This window comes from Oppia nitens, unplaced genomic scaffold (genome assembly GCF_028296485.1).
Source record: "Oppia nitens isolate AA-2021 unplaced genomic scaffold, nextdenovo-longstitch-racon4-pilon3 scaffold12_pilon_pilon_pilon, whole genome shotgun sequence".
Taxonomy (NCBI): Eukaryota; Metazoa; Arthropoda; class Arachnida; order Sarcoptiformes; family Oppiidae; genus Oppia; species Oppia nitens.
The window spans coordinates 2,587,501-2,608,936 of record NW_026533191.1 but is presented as its reverse complement, the minus strand read 5'-3'; the positions used below and the strand labels follow the sequence as shown (position 1 = coordinate 2,608,936).

General features: G+C 26.9%; 2 protein-coding genes across 2 annotated transcripts in view; one reads left to right on the top strand and one right to left on the bottom strand.

Moving 5' to 3' along the window:
• The first annotated feature begins 3,907 nt into the window (after positions 1 to 3,907).
• On the top strand, positions 3,908 to 9,179 carry LOC128954902 (ABC transporter G family member 5-like). Its single transcript, XM_054300513.1, has 4 exons — positions 3,908 to 4,483; positions 5,256 to 5,982; positions 6,130 to 8,298; positions 8,455 to 9,179. The coding sequence occupies exons 1-4, from the start codon at positions 3,908 to 3,910 to the stop codon at positions 9,177 to 9,179; spliced, it is 4,197 nt and encodes a 1,398-aa protein (XP_054156488.1).
• A 5,049-nt stretch (positions 9,180 to 14,228) lies between these two features.
• Positions 14,229 to 21,436, bottom strand: part of LOC128955101 (uncharacterized) — a 7,681-nt gene continuing 473 nt past the window's right edge. The window contains exons 2-3 of the mRNA XM_054300741.1: positions 19,040 to 20,124; positions 14,229 to 14,583 (exon numbers count right to left, since the gene is read on the bottom strand). Coding sequence (XP_054156716.1) covers positions 14,246 to 14,583; positions 19,040 to 20,124 — 1,423 coding nt within the window. The 3' untranslated portion in view covers positions 14,229 to 14,245. The remainder of the gene's footprint in view (positions 14,584 to 19,039; positions 20,125 to 21,436) is intronic.

Here is a 21,436-nt window from a genome sequence, read left to right as displayed (position 1 = left end):
AAAATTTTTGTTTTAACAATTTCCAATTTAACATTCAATACTTTAAAAAAAATTATATTAAAACTGTAGTAATTTAATTTAAGCATAATTTTAGACAATAAATAATTAGTTATTATTAGGTATACATTAGTTGATATCCAGTTACAAGTATTTTTAAGTATAATTTAAAATTAAAAAATTTTAATAATAAATTCCTAATAGTTTAGTATTTTTAATAATTGTTTAGTTATTTTTATATATATTTTTTGATAAACTTATATAGTTTTACAAGATTTAATATATGATTAATTAATGATTAAAAAATACTACAATATATATATATATATATTATAGTATAATAGATTCAATTGTTGTTTTTTATATAAATATTATTTATGTATTTGTAAATATACTGTAATTTACAAATATTGATACTTTATATTGACTCAAACATAAATATTAATATAAAAAAGTAATTTAATAAATAAATAAATATTTATTCAAATAAAAAATAATATAAATTATTATTTTTTTATTTGCATTTAAGTTTATTTAATTAATTAATTATATAAAAAAATTAAATTTTAATCTAAATAAATAAACTTTACAAAATTTATTATACAGTATATACTAATAGTAATTTATTATTTACCATACATTTATGCATACATAGGTTGGTACAGTGCCGGCACCTACTACTGGGCCCATACAGTAGTCGAAATCATACCGACCATCATAATTATGATTGTATTTTCAATGGCCGTAAACATATACTCATCAGTCGATAACAATATGGTCGTAGGATTGGTCAGCTATCTATTACTCGGCGGTCTGACCATCCAATCAGTTGGCCATATAGTTGGCCTAACATTTATGGGCCACCAGCGTACGGCTGTATTTACTGGTGTCGGCGTATTTATCTTATTCATATTGTTTTGTAATTTTTTCCTACCGGCCAAAGAGCTACACTATGCGCTCCGGGCTATCAGTAATCTGAATCCAATGAAACTAACCTTCGAGTCCCTGATTATACATTTCTATGGTTTCGATCGTTGCCTATCCGGCCAAGAGTTTTCCTATATTATGTATATGTTTGACGTGGATGACCCGGATTACTATTTCAATACCAATATGCTGGTAGTGTTGTTTCTGGTACTCCGTTCAGCATCCATGGCCATACTGTTGATGAAAGTTCATCCGATGCTCAATACCCGTCGGGGCCAGGAGTTACGCCGTATGGCTGTCCAAATGATAACTGGGTCCAAACGATCAGTAGGTGATGGTGGTGGTGGTGATGACGGCAGCAATTATGATGAGTACAAGCGCCGCCTATCAGTGTTGCCCATACCGGGTCTGACCAGTCCAATGAAGTTTGTTGTCAAACATGTTAAACGTTAATATATATCAGTATATATCATAAATAATGTATTAAAGTGTATATAATTTTTTTTTAATTAATCTTTTAGTACTATATATATATATATATATATTCAATATAAAGATTTTTATACCAATAAAAATAGTGATATTTTTATATTTAACGATAAATAAATTTATTTGTTTTTAAAAAAAAATTATTAGAAAAATAAATATAGTTAAAATTAAAATACAAAAATAATAAACATCTTAATTAAGTTATTAAAATTTATAATTAATTTAATTAAAATATTTATAATTTAAATTTTATACAATATAAATTATATTAAGTATTTTGTTTTATAAATTTTTTTAATTAATTTTCATACAAATATAATGTACTTATTAACTATTAAAATATTATTTTATATTATTAAAAAAATTATTTTTTGAATTTATTAAGCAATCATTAGTAAATATTATTATTAATATTGAATGTTATTTAACCTATAAATGATTATACTATATATAAGTTATATACTGTATATACTAAATGTTAAATAAATTAATTTTTAGGTGCATTTTCAAATATATATGAATATTTTAAATAATAAGTACATAACATTGATTTTTTTAAAACAATTTTTTTGTACTAATTAGTTAAACATAAAATTAATAATAATTCAAAAAAGTTATAGATGTTGTTTGATTGATATAATCTTATAAAGCAAACAATGTTTCAAATAACTAAAATAATTTATATAAATATGTTTACATTTTATGTAAATTATAAAATTTATATCCTCAGGTTTTAAAAAACAAATTTGAATTTTAAGCATTGAATTAAATTGATTTAAATAAAACAAAAAATTATTTTATTATAGTTTTGAAGCTTTTTTTGAGTCTCAAAAATTAATATAAATTTAATATACTAATATAATTACTTTATATATAAAATAAAAAATATATTATAATTAAATGAATATATATAATATACTGAATATATTATAATATTAATAACATATATTTTATAAATATAAATATAAATTATATAATATTATAAATTAATAGATTTAAAATATAATATTATATATAATAATTTTTATCTATATATGTACTGTATTTTTATAATAAAAATTATATATTGATATATATATATATATATATATATATATATATATAACAATTCCTAATTATTATCTAGCTAAATTCTATGTTATAGTAAAATAGGAATTATCCCAATTGAATATTATTAATTATTTGTACTTAACTTAAGTTTGTTTTTAAAAATAATATTTTAAATTAAATTAAATAGTTTAACTACAGTAAACAAAACAAAAAATTGCACCTAAAATTTTTTTATGCTAAATATAGCAACAATATAATAAGTACAGTATATAAGTATATACAATATATGATACATTAGAAATATGATGAAAATTTTTGTTTTATTAATATTTATAATTTTCAATATAGGAGACATATATTGATAAAAAAAATATAATTGATTGACAAAATAAATACTATAGTTAAATTAATAAAACATAATATTATCTAATTTTATATGAGTGCAAAAGTTGATGAAGGTTATCAACAAAATATCAATATGTGTGTGTATGTGTGTGTATGTATGTATGTATGTATGTATGTGTATGTATGTATGTGTATGTATGTATGTTTATGTATGTATGCATATGTGTGTGTATGTGTGTGTATGTATGTATGTATGTGTATGTATGTATGTGTATGTATGTATGTTTATGTATGTATGCATATGTGTGTGTATGTGTGTGTATGTGTGTATGTGTGTGTATGTGTGTGTATGTGTGTGTATGTGTATGTGTATGTGTGTATGTGTGTGTATGTGTGTGTATGTGTGTGTATGTGTGTGTATGTGTGTGTATGTGTGTGTATGTGTGTGTATGTGTGTGTATGTGTGTGTATGTGTGTGTATGTTTGTGTGTATGTGTGTGTATGTGTGTGTATGTGTGTGTATGTGTGTGTATGTGTGTGTATGTGTGTGTATGTGTGTGTATGTGTGTGTATGTGTGTGTATGTGTGTGTATGTGTGTGTTTACTAAAGTGCATATGTGTGTTTATGTTAATATATACTAGTATATATATATATATATATATATATGTGTGTGTGTTTTAAAAAGTATAATATAATTTTAAATCTTGAATTTTTAAAATACAAAATATATAATATAATTCATTTTATAACAATTTATTAAATGAAAAATGTAATCAATTTTTTGTAATCAACAAATTTATTAGTAATTGTGTCCAGTGACTGCATCCTAGTATATGATGTGATATACAATATATAATTATTAATATATATCACGTCAAATGATAAAATATCATATAAAATTTTGTAAAGTAAAAAACAAAATAAAATAATAATAATACTAATCAGTGATTTATTTAAAAAAAATTACTTTAAAAATCGATTTCCTAATATATATTAAGATAAATGATTTATCAAAAGCGATAATATTATATAATATTGATTATATAATAATAATTTTTAAATAAAACAATTGAATAAAATTACTATAAAATAATAATTATGTCGACATCAGATGTGGCCATTTGTTGGTCAAACCTGACCTACACAGTCAGGAACCGGTGGAAAATGTGCACCAGTAGTCCAGCAGAGAAAACAATACTCAATCAACTGTACGGTTCGGCCGAATTCGGTAGTATTGTAGCCCTAATGGGACCTTCAGGTGCCGGCAAAACAACACTATTAAAATGTCTGAACGGAAGGCTATCAATGGGTGGACTATCGGCCGACTCCAGGATATACCTGAGTCGTCGGCAGCCAATTGAATCGTGTTTTGTTGGCCAACACGCCCGGGAACACCTGATTATGTGTTTGACTGTCCGCCAGAATATGTTATATGCATCCAAATTGAAGAACACTGGACTAGAAAGAGGACAACCTATAGATCACGAAGAAAATGTGCGTCAAGTGCTCCGTGAGCTAACCATAGATGGTATCGCCAATACAATAGTGGCCAAGTGCTCGGGTGGTCAACAAAAACGCCTAACCATTGCCGTCGAAATGACCAAATTGGTTAAGCCTAATGTCTTGTGTATTGATGAACCTACCACTGGACTCGACAGTGTGGCTGCCTGTGCCGTATGTATTTGTTTTTATATTAATTATTATTACTATTATTACTATTAATGTCAAACATAATGTATACTTAGGGTTCAGTAATAATTCTCTTTTTTTTATTTTCCTAAAAAATGTTCCCTATATTCCCTGTTGCTCCTACTGTGGGAATTCCTAGGGAAACCCTTAAATAAAAGATTTTATTATATATTGTTTTATAAACACTAATACTATAGTATTAAACTTTATTTTGTATCGTTTTGGTTGTCATCCAAAAATATCCAAACTTTTAATATCTAATTTAAAATATATAAATATATTTAATTATCAAAAATAAACAAAATAATATTTCTAAAATAATAATTATAATATCAAAATTATCCAAATGAATTAATTTAAATAAAAATATTCAAAAATAATTATTATAATTACAATTTAGAGTAATATTGTAATTTTAGTTGTTATTATAAATATTTTTTTTTGATTTATTATTGAAATATTATTTTGAATATTTTCATTTATATATATATATAATAATAATAATTTTGGATATTTTGAACGATACCCGTTTTGTAGTGTTATTTGATAAATAATATTACTAAATTATTTTTTATTATTTATTTTTTTATTAAAATTAAAATATTAATATTAAAAAATAGTATATTCATACACACACACTTTTTTAATTAAACTATAATTAAATATAAATTTTTCTAATTGCATAATTTAATCACAAAAAATAATTTTTCGATATTTAAGTGTAACTAAATTTTTTTAAATTTTTTTTTATTTCCAGGTAATGGATTGTTTGAAAAGTATAGGTAGACTGCATAGGATAGCCATCATAACTAGTATACATCAGCCCAACAACGAAATTGTCTACTCGTTTGATAAACTCTATGTTCTGGCCAAAGGTGGGAACTGTATTTTCGATGGACCACCTGAACGGGTGGACAGTTATCTGGATGAGTGTAATATTATATGCGATATGGTACAGGTGCCCATCGAACAACTGTTGAAGTTAGCCTCTATTGAACTGTTACAGGAACAGCATATTGGCGAACTGTTAGATAAAACTAGAGAAACATCTAGACTATCGGTGCTGAGTACTGTCCAGCAAAATCAGTCCGATTTACTGGACAGTCCTAACGGTATTGAATTGCGACCGAAAGGGTTCCGATTGGCTGATGTCTGGCATATTATGAGGCGATCGGCTCATACTATATTTCTGGCTCAATGGCGACAATTGGCCGTACAGTTAGGCTTCTATATGCTGTTTCCCATTATAACAATGTCGATGTTTAACGAAAATGTTGGCAAACCTGACGCCTGTTACGATCCCATTAGGATAGCCCTATCCAATGGTACGTCATGTGTGGAGGCATTGGAAAACGATTCGCTTATCTTCCAGAATCCGAATCTACTATTTTTTGCAGCAATTATATCCCAGTTTATACACCTGTCCTCTACATGTCAGGTCTATTTGGTTGACATCAAAATATTTATTAGCGAACATTATAACAGTTAGTATTATTTATTTATTATTTTTATTTTAGTATATACCTACAATTATTGATTATTAATGATAATATTTACATAATCTATATTTAAGTGCATTTTTAATAAATCGTATGTTTATTTATACTAAACTATATATATATATATAATAGGCTGGTATAGTACGGGTGCCTATTTCTGGGGCAAATCCATTGTCGAAACCTTTCTGACCCTACTATTGGCCACCGAATACGCCACACTTGTCTACCTATTAAGCGGCCAATCGCTTGATCCGCCCGACCGTCTTCTATGGTATGTCGGCATAATGATCGGCGGCTTTCTTTGTACGGAAGGACTGGCCCATTGTATTGGTATAGCACTGGTCAACTATGGCCAGTTGGCTACAATCGGCTCAATTGTCTTATACTCGATTATGATTTTGTTTTGTAACTTTTTCATAATTATTGGCCGATTGCCGCCCGTGTTTGGCTACCTAAGCGATTTTGTTTTCCTGAAATTCCAGCTAAATGGCCACTTTTTGGCCGTCTACGGTTTGGGCCGATGTCCCGAACCCTTACGATCGATACAATTACGCAAATTTGGCATTAGTGAACAGTGGTCACCTGATACAGGCGACAACCAACTGGTCAACTATGCCTACGGGTTGGCTGTGACGGCAGTGGTATTCAGGTTAACAGCTTTCGTATTGTTATTGGCTAAGACCACTCTGTCGACTCGGATTAGTTGTCTGAATAGAAGGACATCCGGCGGCGGCGGTGACACCGATAGCCAACAATCGGTAACTTATAATAGTAAACAAAAAATATCTGTAACCGATGATGAAGAGGACAATGACACGAATAGTTTATCAGAAAAGTCTGTAGTGATGGACATGGATGTCGACTATAGTCGCAGACAGTCGACAACGAAACGCTGTATGTCGTCAATCATATCGCATGCAAAGTCATCGATAGCGACAATGGCCAGCGATCTTAGCGACGATCGTAACAACAACAACAGTGAATCAGTTACCGAAACTCAAGATCAGAAACATCCGACTACAGTGATGGCTATTGCGTGGACAGACCTGACACTGAAGGTAAGCGAATCGTTGTTCAGGTCGTCGTCTTCGACGGATAAGACAATTCTTCGCCAACTAAACGGTTATTTTGAGTTTCCGTCGCTCAATGCACTGATGGGACCGTCCGGTGCGGGAAAGACATCGTTGTTGAAGTGTATTAACGGACTGTACAGTGAAGATCTGACTCCGGAGACGTCGATCTACGTAAGCAACAGTCAGCGACTGAAGCCGTGTTATATTGTTCAGGACGAACGCGAACGTATAGTACGGGGATTGACGGCCCGTCAGGCCATGACATATGCATCCCGATTAAAAAACCCGGACATTCGGGACGGATCGCGACACGAAATGATAATCTTGTCGCTGATGCTCGAGCTGTCCATCTATAACACATTGGACACACCGGTCGATCGCTTGAGTGGCGGTGAACTCAAACGACTGGTTATTGGTATGGAATTGGTATCGTCGGTCAAACCTAATCTCTTGTGTATTGACGAACCAACCAGCGGTCTGGACAGTTCGGCCGCCGAAACTGTCATACAGTGTATGCAAAGACTCAGCCGTCGGCATCGGATCTGTGCCATTGCATCCATACATCAGCCGAGTAACGAAATACTGATGTTGTTCGATAAGTTGTATGTAATGGCCGCCGGCGGCCAAGTAGTCTACGCCGACCGACCCGGCGATCAATTGAAGCTAACGCTAGCCGAAGTAGAAGCTGACTGTCAACCACAACAGCTGCCCATTGAGACACTACTCGGCCATTGTTGTCTCGGCCGACCGGGTGATGATAAGGTAATCGACCGATTGGTTAGTCGGACTCGGGCTTCGGAACTCAAACAAATTGATGCCCGCAGTCCTGGGGAACTGGTAATGGCCGTCGACGGTATACGATTGCAAAGTAAACGTTTCCTATTAGCTGACCTATGGGTACTCATATCCCGTAACCTAAACTACTTGTTTGCCTTTCACTGGATGTTTCTTTTGATGGAACTGGTAGTCTATCTAATGGTTGCCCTAATGTTACGTTTAGTATTCAGTCCGGACATAGCACTGGCCAACGGTTGTGCCAATTTTGAATCGGACGATCTGAACAATACTTGTGCCAAAACTGAACGTCAGCTCCGGGATGAGGATCGGGTGATGGATAATACAAAATACCTGTTTTTTGTCATAGCATTGGCAATGTTTTACAATATAATTTTGACGACATTTAACTATTCGGCAGATTTGATGATATTTTTCAATGAACACCGAAATGGTAATTAAAAAACTTTATTTATTTACAATTCATTTAATAATAATTATAATATTTATGGACTAATATAGTATTTTTTAAAAAAAAAATAATTGTTTAACAATTTCAATTCAACATTCAATACTAAAAAATAAATAAAATACATTTATACACACATAGGTTGGTACAGTGCCGGCACCTACTACTGGGCCCATACAGTAGTCGAAATCATACCGTCCATCATAATTATGATTGTATTTTCAATGGCCGTAAACATATACTCATCAGTCGATAACAATATGGTCGTAGCACTGGTCAGCTATCTATTACTCGGCGGTCTGACCATCCAATCTGTTGGCCATATAGTTGGCCTAACATTTATGGGCCACCAGCGTACGGCTGTATTTACTGGTGTCGGCGTATTCATACTATTCATATTGTTTTGTAATTTTTTCCTACCGGCCAAAGAGCTACACTATGCGCTCCGGGCTATCAGTAATCTGAATCCATTGAAACTAACCTTCGAGTCCCTGATTATACATTTCTATGGTTTCGATCGTTGCCTAACCGGCCAAGAGTTCTCCTATATTATGTATATGTTTGACTTGGATGACCCGGATTACTATTTCAATACCAATATGCTGGTGGTGTTGTTTCTGGTACTCCGATCGGCATCCATGGCCATACTGTTGTTGAAAGTACATCCGATGCTCAATACACGCCGGGACCAGGAGTTGCGCCGTATGGCTGTCCAAATGATAACAACTGGGTCCAAACGATCAGTGGGTGATTGTAGTAGTGATGACGGCAGCAATTATGATGACTACAAGCGCCGGCTATCAATATTAGCCATACCGGGTCTGACCAGTTCAATGAAGTTTGTTGTCAAACATGTTAAACGTTAGACATTAATATATATTATATCATAATAATTAAAGTTTTTATAAATTTATATTTATGATAATCGTTTAGTCCAACAAAAAATATTGATATTTTTAATTTAACGATTAATAACTTTATTTGTTCAAAAAAAATATTCGTAATTAATTAATAATACATATAATTAGTAGTAATATATTTATCTATAAATTGTTAAATAAAATATCATTTTATGATCCGATGCTAATCTAAATTATGTATACATAATATACAGTATATAAATAATTATTTTAGTATTATTATTATCTTTATATTATAATATCAATGAATATTTAATAATTATTTTTTTATAAAATAATTTCGTTTTGATATCAAGTCTAATAAATAAAAAAAATAATTATTACCTAAAATACAAACAAAAAACATGTAATTAATTTCTTATAGTTTATAGATAATTAATTAATTTAATAATAAATATTTATACTATTAATTAAAAAAAATACAATATATCAAATATTTTTTTATAATTAGTAATATCACTTATATACTATTATTATTATACAATAATTACTGATATAAACTATAACAAATTATAATTAAATATAACTTACTGACTGTATATTTAGATATATTGATAATAATTTAAATACTAATACTAAATTCATGATACTATTTTTAAAAAATTATTTTATAAAAATTTATTAAGCTATCAGTAAATATTATTAAAGTTTTTTATATATATATTTAACAATAAATAGTATTATTTTTATCTTTAATTTAAAAAAATATATATAACATCTCCTCTAAAATAAATTCATTATTAATTATTATAATTTAATTATTAACATTTAATTATTAACATTTAATTATTAACATTTAATTATTATTAACATATGGTGAACAATAACTTGTATTCATATTAGTTAAACCTATCGAAAAATTGACGGCATTTTCGGCCCATAGGGTAGCCATACTAGCGTCCAGTTGGCCATCGGTTTGCATTTTCAGTAGATGTCGTCTACCAGTGCTATGCGATCGATAGTCAGGAGGATAAGGCATACGCCGACACTGGGGATTACAGTTCAGGTTTGGATCAGTCAATAGGCCTCGTCGGCGGTCACCGATTACACCGCCGACCGTTACAAACGGATTGTCATTATTATAATTATTACTATCACTACTACTATTAGCTGATGTTTGCTGAAGCCATAGCTGATTGGCAGCCCATACTAGTTGGTCGCATACAAAACATTGGTCACCGAAACCCAAGTGAAACGTGTCGCGTACAGGTGTCCGATAGTGGCACAGCTGATCGGTAGCCAAATTAGCCGATTTTAGCGGCTGTTGTCTATTGTCCGGATCGTATCGAAATAGTTGATTGTAATCCTGGACGGGTGTCAAGTGCGCTGAATTGGTTAATTGCCAACGGGCCATATAACAGTCCGTATAGTAGGTATGGTGCATATGAAATACAAAACTGTGTGGGGGTGGTTGGGGCGTTTTTGGTGGGATTGGTGGTGGGGTAGAGGTAGGGGTGAGTAAAAATAGAGACAAAAATTGATTAATGAGTACTGTATATAAAAAACAGGATTTTTGTTTCATATTAGTTAATAGATTGAGTGAGTGAGTGAGTGAGTGAGTGAGTGAGTGAGTGAGTGAGTGAGTGAGTGAGTGAGTGAGTGAGTGAGTGAGTGAGTGAGTGAGTGAGTGAGTGAGAGAGTGAGTTAGAGAGAAAGAGAGAGAGAGAGAGAGAGAAAGAAAGAGAGAGAGAGAGAGAGAAAGAGATTAATTAATTAAGAGTTTTATATATATATATAAATATTACTCATATGGCGCCCAGTCGTCACTGTAGTGTCCATTCCAGCCGCCAATATTCAAATGCTGTTTGAAATGTAGGCTCAATGCGCCAAACAATATGACATAGAAAGGTATGTTTAAATTAATGATATGCTCTTCCACTTCAGGACACGACCACTGGGCTATAGTTCCGTCCGGTAGCCACTGGCGTCTAATACAACGATTACCGGTTTCCGACCGAAACGGGCAATCAGGTACACAGTAGTCGCTAGTGTTGGTACCGGTGCGGCCAAAGTAGTCCCATATTAGCGACTCGTGCGGTGCCGAACAATCTTCAGCTAATATCTAATAATATTATTATTATTTTTATAATAAAAATTAGTAACAATCTCTCACTCACTCACTCACTCACTCACTCACTCACTCACTCAATCACTCACTCATTCACTCACTCACTCACTCACTCACTCACTCACTCATTCACTCACTCACTCACTCACTCACTCACTCACTCACTCACTCACTCACTCACTCACTCACTCACTCACTCACTCACTCACTCACTCACTCACTCACTCACTCACTCACTCACTCACTCACTCACTCACTCACTCACTCACTCACTCACTCACTCACTCACTCACTCACTAAATGTACCCTATTTTCCTGCTTATGTATGTAATTTATATTTACTGTATATAGTATAGTATACAGTATATAGCTATGTCTAACCCCAAAAATTACTGTACATAGGAAAGGTGGTTGGGTGGGGGTGTCTGGGGGTGTCTTACCCAATAAGGTATGGTAACTGTGGGATCGATTCGTAACATTTCTCGTTCAAGTTTATTGGTTATCCATCGGTGGGCAAACAAACTTTCCACAGTCTTATGCCATGGTATCCAACATTTTGCATGAATTGATGCCAATTCCCACATAAACCCGTTGGCATACAATTGTTTGAGGACACGGATCACTTGTAGCCGTTCCTCGTGTGTCATACATTTGAAATTCTGGCGTACGTACAGCCGAGGACAGGCAGGTAATGTGGGTTTCAGTTGCGATTCATGCATAAATCGGGTCTGTATGTAGATCCGGGCATTGTTTATCTCCTGTTCCGTCGGTCGATAGGGATTCAGGCATCCCTTGTGTATGGTTTGAGCACAGTTTTGTTGGCCAGTTGGTAGTAGTTGCTGGTCGTCACCATTTAGTTGATGCAAATAACACAACAACAACAACAATAATATAAACATTTCTCAAATAAATATTTTTGTGTTAATTAATTAATTAATTATATTGTTTCCCATAAATTTAATTTATAATTTTTCGACTTATTGTTGTTGTTATATTTTTTGTAAACATTTTTTTTAATTAAAACTAATTTATTAAATGAGTTTAAAAAATATTAATATTATTATCATTTGAATAATTAAAACTTGAGATGATTTTATTGAAATTTATTCATTTGTAATTAATAATCAATTAATATTAAATTTAATCAATTATTATTATTATTATTAAGTAGATTATTTCATATTAATTATTATACTAATAAAATTATAGTAAATTTATTAAAAATTATTTTAATTTAAAAAAAATAAACTAATACTAAACTAACCTAAATAATAAATTAAAAACATTTAAACTACTAAATAAAAATTATTTCGCATTTTAAAAATTTATCATACATATATAAATTATCATTATATTTATGTATTTTAATTAACTTATTTAAAAAATTAAATAAAAATTATTTAATAATAAATTATTTTTGGTTGTTGTAAAGTTTATTGAACTTTAAGTATAAATTTTTATAATTAGATTATTGTTTTATATAATATTTTAATTAATAATATTTCTTTTATCATTTTTTTTATTTATTTACTAATAAATTATTAAATAATAATTTTATTATAAGTGTTTTATAAAAAAAAGGTTTAAATAATTATAATCATTAACAATAAATTTTATATATAAATTATTTTCGTACTAAAATTATTAGTATTTAATTTCCAAAATAATAAAAAATAATAAAATATTACATATGTTTTTAAAAAAAATTATTATTATAAATATATAACACATTTTACTATTGTATAAATAATAGATATTTTTCAATAACAACAATTTGTTTAAAATTATAATAAATTAATATGAACAAATTATAATAATTAAAAACTTTAAAAAAATAAAATCATTACATTTACACATTGTTTTAAAAGGTTTTATTATTTTTTAGTTTTTTAGTTAATTTAATTACAAAAAATTTGTATCAATTCAGAAGATATATATATATTGATAATTATTTTTGATAATATTTAATATTAAATAACTTTTTTTAACATTAAATTTACAATAAATACAATAGTGTTATTTTAATGACTAATTAATAAATAAAAATAATAATTATTTTGAAAATTTCGTTGTATAATTTTGTTTTGTTTACTAAATAGTAAAATATAATAATTATAGCTATAGTCTTAATTTTTTTTAATAAAATTTAATTATTCATTATTGGATTAAATACTAATCATTTAAAATATAATTAACAACAATAATAATAATAACAATAACATTTAATTGCATTTTATTAACTTTATAAATATTCAATATATAATAATAATAATAATTAATACTATACTATAATATATTGAATATTATTATACTTTTATTTATTTAATTTTTTGTTAAACATTACAATAGAGATGATAAAAAATTTTGTTATACAATACATTCAATAGCTATTAAAATTATTTTTGTTTAGTCAATCATTTAATTAAATTTTATAAATATCAACAATTTATCAATCAAGTATTAACAAGCTCATTTAATAATTTTTGTTTAGCATTATCATCAAATTGTTTACTTACAGTATCTAAACTTTTAGCATACACACAAATCACATATCTCATTTAAAATTTTTTTATTGTAATTAATTTAAAAACTAAAAAAATAGTATAAATAAAAAATAAAACCATCTAGATAAATTTGATATCTTATTATTATTATTATTAATTTTAATACAAAAAACACACACACATACACACACATACAGTATATATATATTTATATATATATATATATATACAATTAATTACATACAGTATATACAATATACAGTAATTGTATTATTAACATAATTAATTACCGTATTACCATGGTTTTTTTAAATACGATAGTTATACAGTTTAAATATATATATATATAATATAAATAGGGTATAATTAAATTTGTATCTTGGCACTTTTGCTAACTAATCTAAACTACCCCCTATATCCTATCCAATCCCAATCATATCCTATTGTAATTGATTGATATACAATGCACTATAGCCGCAGCACCGGGCTCTTAGCTGGTCAATAGTCGTACAAACACTGGCAACTGTGTTAACCTTTAGGTTAAAACACTCGCACAACAGTACATAAGTAAAGCCATGGGTGTGATGTTGATGATGATGTTGTTGTTGTTGTTGTGGATGATGATGACCTCCCATACCTCCCATTCCTCCACCACTACCACCACCACCACCGGCATAGTCTAAATCTCTGTACGGTTGTTGTTGTTTAACTCGTTTGAGAAACAGTAGGCGTCGCAGTCCGACACACATTGGCAGGTATTTGTATAGTATGCGGGCACCTGTAGGCAAGTTTATAATAAAAATATAATATAATATTTATAGTAATTTATTTTTAGTATATATATATAATAAAAAAAATAAATATGAGTTTTATATGTATGTATCCATAATGTATAATATATATACAGCTGTATGTATAGTAAATTTATATTTTTAATTTTTTTTAACAAAACAATAACTTAGGATTTATAAAATATTTCTAAAAATATTATAACAAATTTAATAAAATTATTTTTTATATACAAAATACCAAATCAATTAATATTAAACAGCTGAGTAATAATAATTTTTTTAAAAATTGTTTTAACTGTTGGTATTAATTAATTAAATTCAAATTTAAACATAATTAAATACTATAAAAATAAAAGTATAGTTTGATTTATAATTATTTTTTTAAAAAAATTGTAGTTTATTAATAAAATAAATTTTTAACAATTTTTAATACTAAAATACTATATTTATAATATATATTTAGATTATGTATATCATATTTATATTGATACTTATTTTTAAAAATAAATATATATAGTTTGTATAATATTATATATAAAAAAAATTGTTAAATCATATTGCATTATATAAATTATATATAAATACAGTATAAATAAATAAATATATAATTATAACTATAATTATAATCTACTATTTAGAGTATATTTTTACAAAACAAATAATAATAATAATAATAACTAAATAATTTGATTTATGATTATTGTTTAAATTGTTTGACTATTTTTTTTGTATATTGTTTTTGTTTTGATATAATAAGTGAGCGAAAGTGTGTTTGAAATATTATTATTTGTAGTTTTGTTTTCATAAGTGTGTAACAAATAAATATAAATTACACCAAAAAATATTTATTTATATACTGGTATATAATACAATATATACTATATATTATATATTATATATATATACTATATATATTGTATATAAATATATAACAATAAATCAAAATTTTTCATTTGAAAGTATTTACAGTATATTCTTTTGCAAAAAAAATATTTATTTTTTTTATTATTGATAACAAAATAAATCAAATAAAAATACCAACAAAAAAATATTTACAAAATAACTAAACAAAATTTTAAAAAATAATAATAAATTGTAACTAAAAATATTTATTATTTTAGATAAACAGTAGTATTGAATAAAATATTAATATAATTATATATAATATTTTATACAAATTTTCATAACAATTTATTAAATTAATTTTTAAGTTAAATAATATTTTAATTAAAACTACTAAATTTTAAAAATATTTACTTAATATATTTATACTTATTTATACTAATTTAATACTTTTTCTTTAATAAAAATATAATTTAAATATATTTAATGAAAAAAATATTGATTTAGTATAACATATAAAATGTTTAAAATAGACTATAAATAAATCAATTTACAAAACAATATAAATATCTATATATACTGTATAAATAATAGCATATAAAAATCAATTGTACTATTATTATAATACAAATACAATATAAATCAAATTATTTTATTGAAATAAAAACATTTGAGATACAAAATCAATATAAATATACAAATACACTGTTTTCTAGCTATAAGTAAAACATTTTAGTTTTAATGGATTTATACTACTAAGATTTTTTTTTGATAATTTTATTTTCTCAATTATTATACTTTATACATATTATTTATACTATATATTATATATATATATATATATTTAGTTTATGCCTTAATTTTTTTGTAACTAAAATCTAGAGCACCGTTAGATTAGTTGTGTGTTTGTCTAGCTTTAGTAGTAGTAGTAGTAGTAGTAGTAGTAATACTAAGAGAATTAGTCAACTGTGTAGACATGTTATGTTGTCTCTGAAAATTTGCTATTAAATTGAATGATTACTAAACACATACACACACACATATATATATATACATACATACACACACACACACACACACACACAAACACACACACACACACACACACACACACTAATAACACTGTAATAGAGAAAGTCATTAAATGGACGGATAGATTGACAAAACTGAATCCATCAATCACTTTGATGTGCCGGTGCTCTCTATAACTTCAACAGTAATTTAGGAATTGATTTAGTAATTGATAAACAATTGAGAAAATTAATATTTATATACTGTCTCTCTCTCTCTCCCTCTCTCTCTCTCTCTCTCTCTCTCTCTCTCTCTCTCTCTCTCTCTCTATACTAAACAAAAAAAAATATTGATATTTATTTATTTATAAATCAATATGTAATTATTTATATTGTATTGTTATATACGGGTACTACTGGGTTAAATAATTTGCTATCAAATCAATATATTTAATATTTCTAATACATGTTAATACAGTATATATTTTAGACAATATTATAGATGCAGTTATTAAATATATTTAACACAAATTTATTTTTAAAAAATATATTGAAATTAAAATTAAAAATTTATTTACATTTTTTTGTCTATCAATTTTAATGAGATTTTTTATTATATGAACTTTATTTAAACAAAATATATTTATTATGTTTTTTATTATTAGTATTATTAGTTTTATAATACACTTATTTAGTTTTGTTTACTCTCTAAGTAAAAGATAAATAAAACAATAATAATAATAAAATCTTAATTTTCTTTAACGACATCTCTCTCTCTCTCTCTCTTTCTCTCTCTTTCTCTATCTATCTCTCACTTACTTAAGTCGAAATCAGACATCAAAATAAATTGCTATACATTTTCAATGCGATGTTGTATTTCAATAAAATATATTTTCTTTTAACTATTGTCTCTATGTTTCACCAAAAAAAAACAAAAGTATTGCAATAAGAAAAAAAAACAAAATAAAATCAAACTTATTGTACAGTATTTAAGTAGTTTGGATACTATTGTGTAATACAAGTGCCTAACAAAAAACCATTAAAGATATAATAATAATAAAACTTTCTTTCTCTCTCTCTCTGTTTTATGCAATGTTTTTTTATTTTGGGTATAATATAAGCCAACATTTAATGTCACTATGTTTTAACACAAATAAAACACAGATCTAGGATTTTGAATCAATTAATGTATTTTATGTGTTTGTTTTGTTGCGTGTGTGTGTGTGTGTGTGTGTGTATGTATGTATGTGTTTATGTATGTACTGTATGTGTATGTGTATGTGTGTGTGTTTTTGTCTTATATAATAACATTATTTTATATTGTATTAATTGATTGTATAAATGTTTTTGTTGTATAGTGTTTCTGTGTGTGTGTTTGTGTCTCAAATTGATAAAACAATTTAAAATTCAAATGTATTTTATAATATTATACAGAATATTCTGTATTTGTATAAATTAATTGTTTTAAGGATGCTATAATTGTATTATATATATATAATTTTTAGTTTAGCTTGGTATAAGTAATAAATATATTTATATATATATAATAAACAATATATATATATATTTAGAGATAATATATACAATCTAATATTGATTAAACCGAATCAATTTAATTTAATCAAAACAATAAAAAATTTATATTTAGTTTACTATTTATTTAGTATATTATAGACAATTAAAAATCAATAGACTTTAGTAGATAATGTAATGTAAATAATGCTAATTAGTTTTGCATTAATCAAATACTGTATATTGAATATTATTAATTTAATAAATTATAATTTTTTAATAAAATTAATTTAGATAATAGTATTTTCTAATAATTAGTAATTATAGTAATAATAATAGTAATTAGTGGACGGTATTCAATTTTTTTCAGACAAATGAAAATATGATTGAGAATCAAATTACGATTATATAATTAATAAAAATATAATAGTTTTTTAATTATATAAAATTTAATAATATGCAAATAAAGCGAAAATAGTTTTGCATTCGAACAGTATATAAATTATTGATTTTTATTAATTAATGTTAGATATTTATAAAATAAATTAATAATTATAATATTTAACTATTTTATATTACAAATATAATAATTATATATATATATATTAATTTATGCTAATTATATAAATGCAAATAATTTTATAATTATAAGATATTTGCAATTAAAAAAAATTGAAGATAGTGATTTAGTTTATTAAATTAATTATTATAATAATTTCTATTTTTTTTGTATATAATAATCATAATTAAACTAGGATTATTATATAACATTTTTAATTAATTAATTAATTAAATTAAATACCAATTAAAAAACAAATAAATATAATTATTATTAATCTAATTATTAGAAATTTATTTAGTCATAAACCACATCAACAACAAAAAATGTATAATAATTTAATTAAATAAAAAAAAATGTTTAATATAATCAAAAAAAAATGTTTAATATAATCAAAAAAATAACTAATTATTAAAATATAATAGCATATACTGTATTTTAATTTTAATTAATTATATTATTTTTTTGTATCATTACTATAAATAATTTTTTTTGGTCAGTTTTTTTTTCAGTACATACCTGTCCACGATATCCAGTTCCGTTCCAATCGGTCGCTGTCTTCGCCGGGAAAGGTGGCAAATGCTGATACAATAAAACCAAACGGACGGGTAGTATCGTCGGGATCGGCAAACCCTGAACCGGGCCGTGTTATCGATGCATTCACTTCGTAGTAGCCGTCAGTGGATCTCAGTTCGGCCGATAGTAGTCCGACACCACCACTACTACTACCACCAACACCACCACTAGCACCGGCACTATTACTACTACTACTACCGGAGCCCGAATACGAGTAGATAATAAACGGAAATTTCGATTTACGTTCGACATTCATCAGTATCTGATGGCACGGGTGATCAAAATTGGCCCTTAATGTGCGTACCTGTGCACAGACCCAATCGTGATGGTGGCCGGGAGGCGGTAGTGGCGGTATAGAGGCAGCGGCGGCGGTTTTATGATGTCTGGCACTGGGATGATGAGGATGATGATGATAGTTAAGTGTCGTCGATGTGGTCAACAATGGCGACGCTGACGACCCCGATGACGGTGAAGGCAGATCCAGGGGCTGATAGTTGTGTGTCTCGATAAACGTTATCCGATGCAGACAACTGCCGTCCCGTCCGAATAACGAGTACGGCGGCGCCGACCCTATTCGGGTGCCGCCGACGCCACCACCACCACCGCCGGACAGTTGCAACAAATCGTTTGGCGGCGATGTCATCGGCGGCAACAGTGTTGGCGACATATTAGCTGACTGTTCATTGGCATCCATGAGCGCCAGATCGCCGGCCCTATGATATCGTTGCTGTTGTTGTTGTTGTTGTTGTTGGTAGTGATGGTTGTGGTGTTGTTGTTGTTGACGGTTACGGTCAGAGTCGTCCTCCTCGTCGTCGTCGACGACGACGTTGTTGTGATGGTTATTATCGTTGAACAGTTGTGCAGAATAACCGCGCGGATAGTATTTGTCCGGTGAATCAACATTGTAGACAACATCGGTATACTTTTGTGTGGCGGCGGCCGAACCTGTCGGCTGGCGATAGTAGCGCCGGTCACCACCGCCGGCATCCCTGTCCCCTGAATAGGCCCGTCGGCTTTCATCGTTATATCTAAATAATATAATTGATTCAATGTTTTAGTATAGATATGAAAAAAATATTTTTAAAAAAAATTAAAAACTATTAGTTTTTTATCACTTTTAAATGCAAACATTTTTTTTTAATTATTATAAATAAAATAAATATTATTAAAATAAATTTTTATAATATATAAGATCAAAAATAAAACATATTTTTTTGTTGTAGTAAATATCTATTTATTTATTTATTAAAAATTTTTTCAACAAATAAAATCAATTTAGTTTTAAACAAAAACAATAGTATAAAAATTTTATTTTATTATTATATTTTTTTGGACTATGTATATATATGTTTAAACAATATATACATTGTATACTAATAATAGTATTAAATAAATATATATCATATATAAACCTAATAAACTTTTTTATGTCTATGTGTTTATCTTAGATATATATATATATATATACAAAATATATATACAGTATATCCACAAAAAAAGATAATATTAAACTAAATGCCCTAAAGCAATATATTGTATATTTGAAATAATAAAACTATCAAAAAAAATGATTTCATATTTGTTTTATATTTATTCATAATTTTCTTTTATTATTATATTTTAATAAAAATAATTTAATATAATATTTAATATATAATTGCAAAAAACAAGTAAAGTAGAAATTAGAATTATATAATAATAATAATTAAAATTAATTAATTATACAAATTAATTAATTTATCATAAATAAATTGTTAGTATGTTTTTTTTTAATAGTAGATTAATTTAGAAATAAATATATTAAATAACAAAAAATCACAAAACTTTCAATAAATAATAATATAATAATAAACTTAAAATATACGAAAATTTTTGAAGAGTTTATAAGTTTAAATAATTTATTTTTTATAAATACTGTATATTGATATTATTATTATTATTATAATAATTATAGATCAATAATGTACTTAATTTAAACTATTATTAAAATAAAATTATTAGAATTATTTATAGTTAGTATACAGTTATTTATTTTAAAAAAAATTTATATCAGTTTTTTAAATATTGTTTTTAATATTATAAATACTAGCAAAAAAGTATATAACTTATATATAATGTTAGAAAAACTTTAACAAAACAACTGAACAAAATTATAATGTAATTAAATATCAATTATAATACTAAAAAAATTAGATACTAGCAAAACAATTGTTTTATTTGCAAATTTAGATAAAAATTTTCAAAAACGCTATTTTCAATAGAAATTTATAAATAAAATTTTTAAGTTATTGTTAATTTAATTTAATTAATTTTTTTAAAATATGTTATCTAATAAAAAAA

Excerpts from the sequence above, each read along its gene's own strand:
- LOC128954902 (XM_054300513.1), top strand. The coding sequence starts at position 3,908 with ATGTCGACATCAGATGTGGCCATTTGTTGGTCAAACCTGACCTACACA. Across the intron at positions 5,983-6,129 it reads TATTAGCGAACATTATAACA|GCTGGTATAGTACGGGTGCC; the intron begins GTTAGTATTATT and ends TATATATAATAG. Across the intron at positions 8,299-8,454 it reads TTTCAATGAACACCGAAATG|GTTGGTACAGTGCCGGCACC; the intron begins GTAATTAAAAAA and ends ATACACACATAG.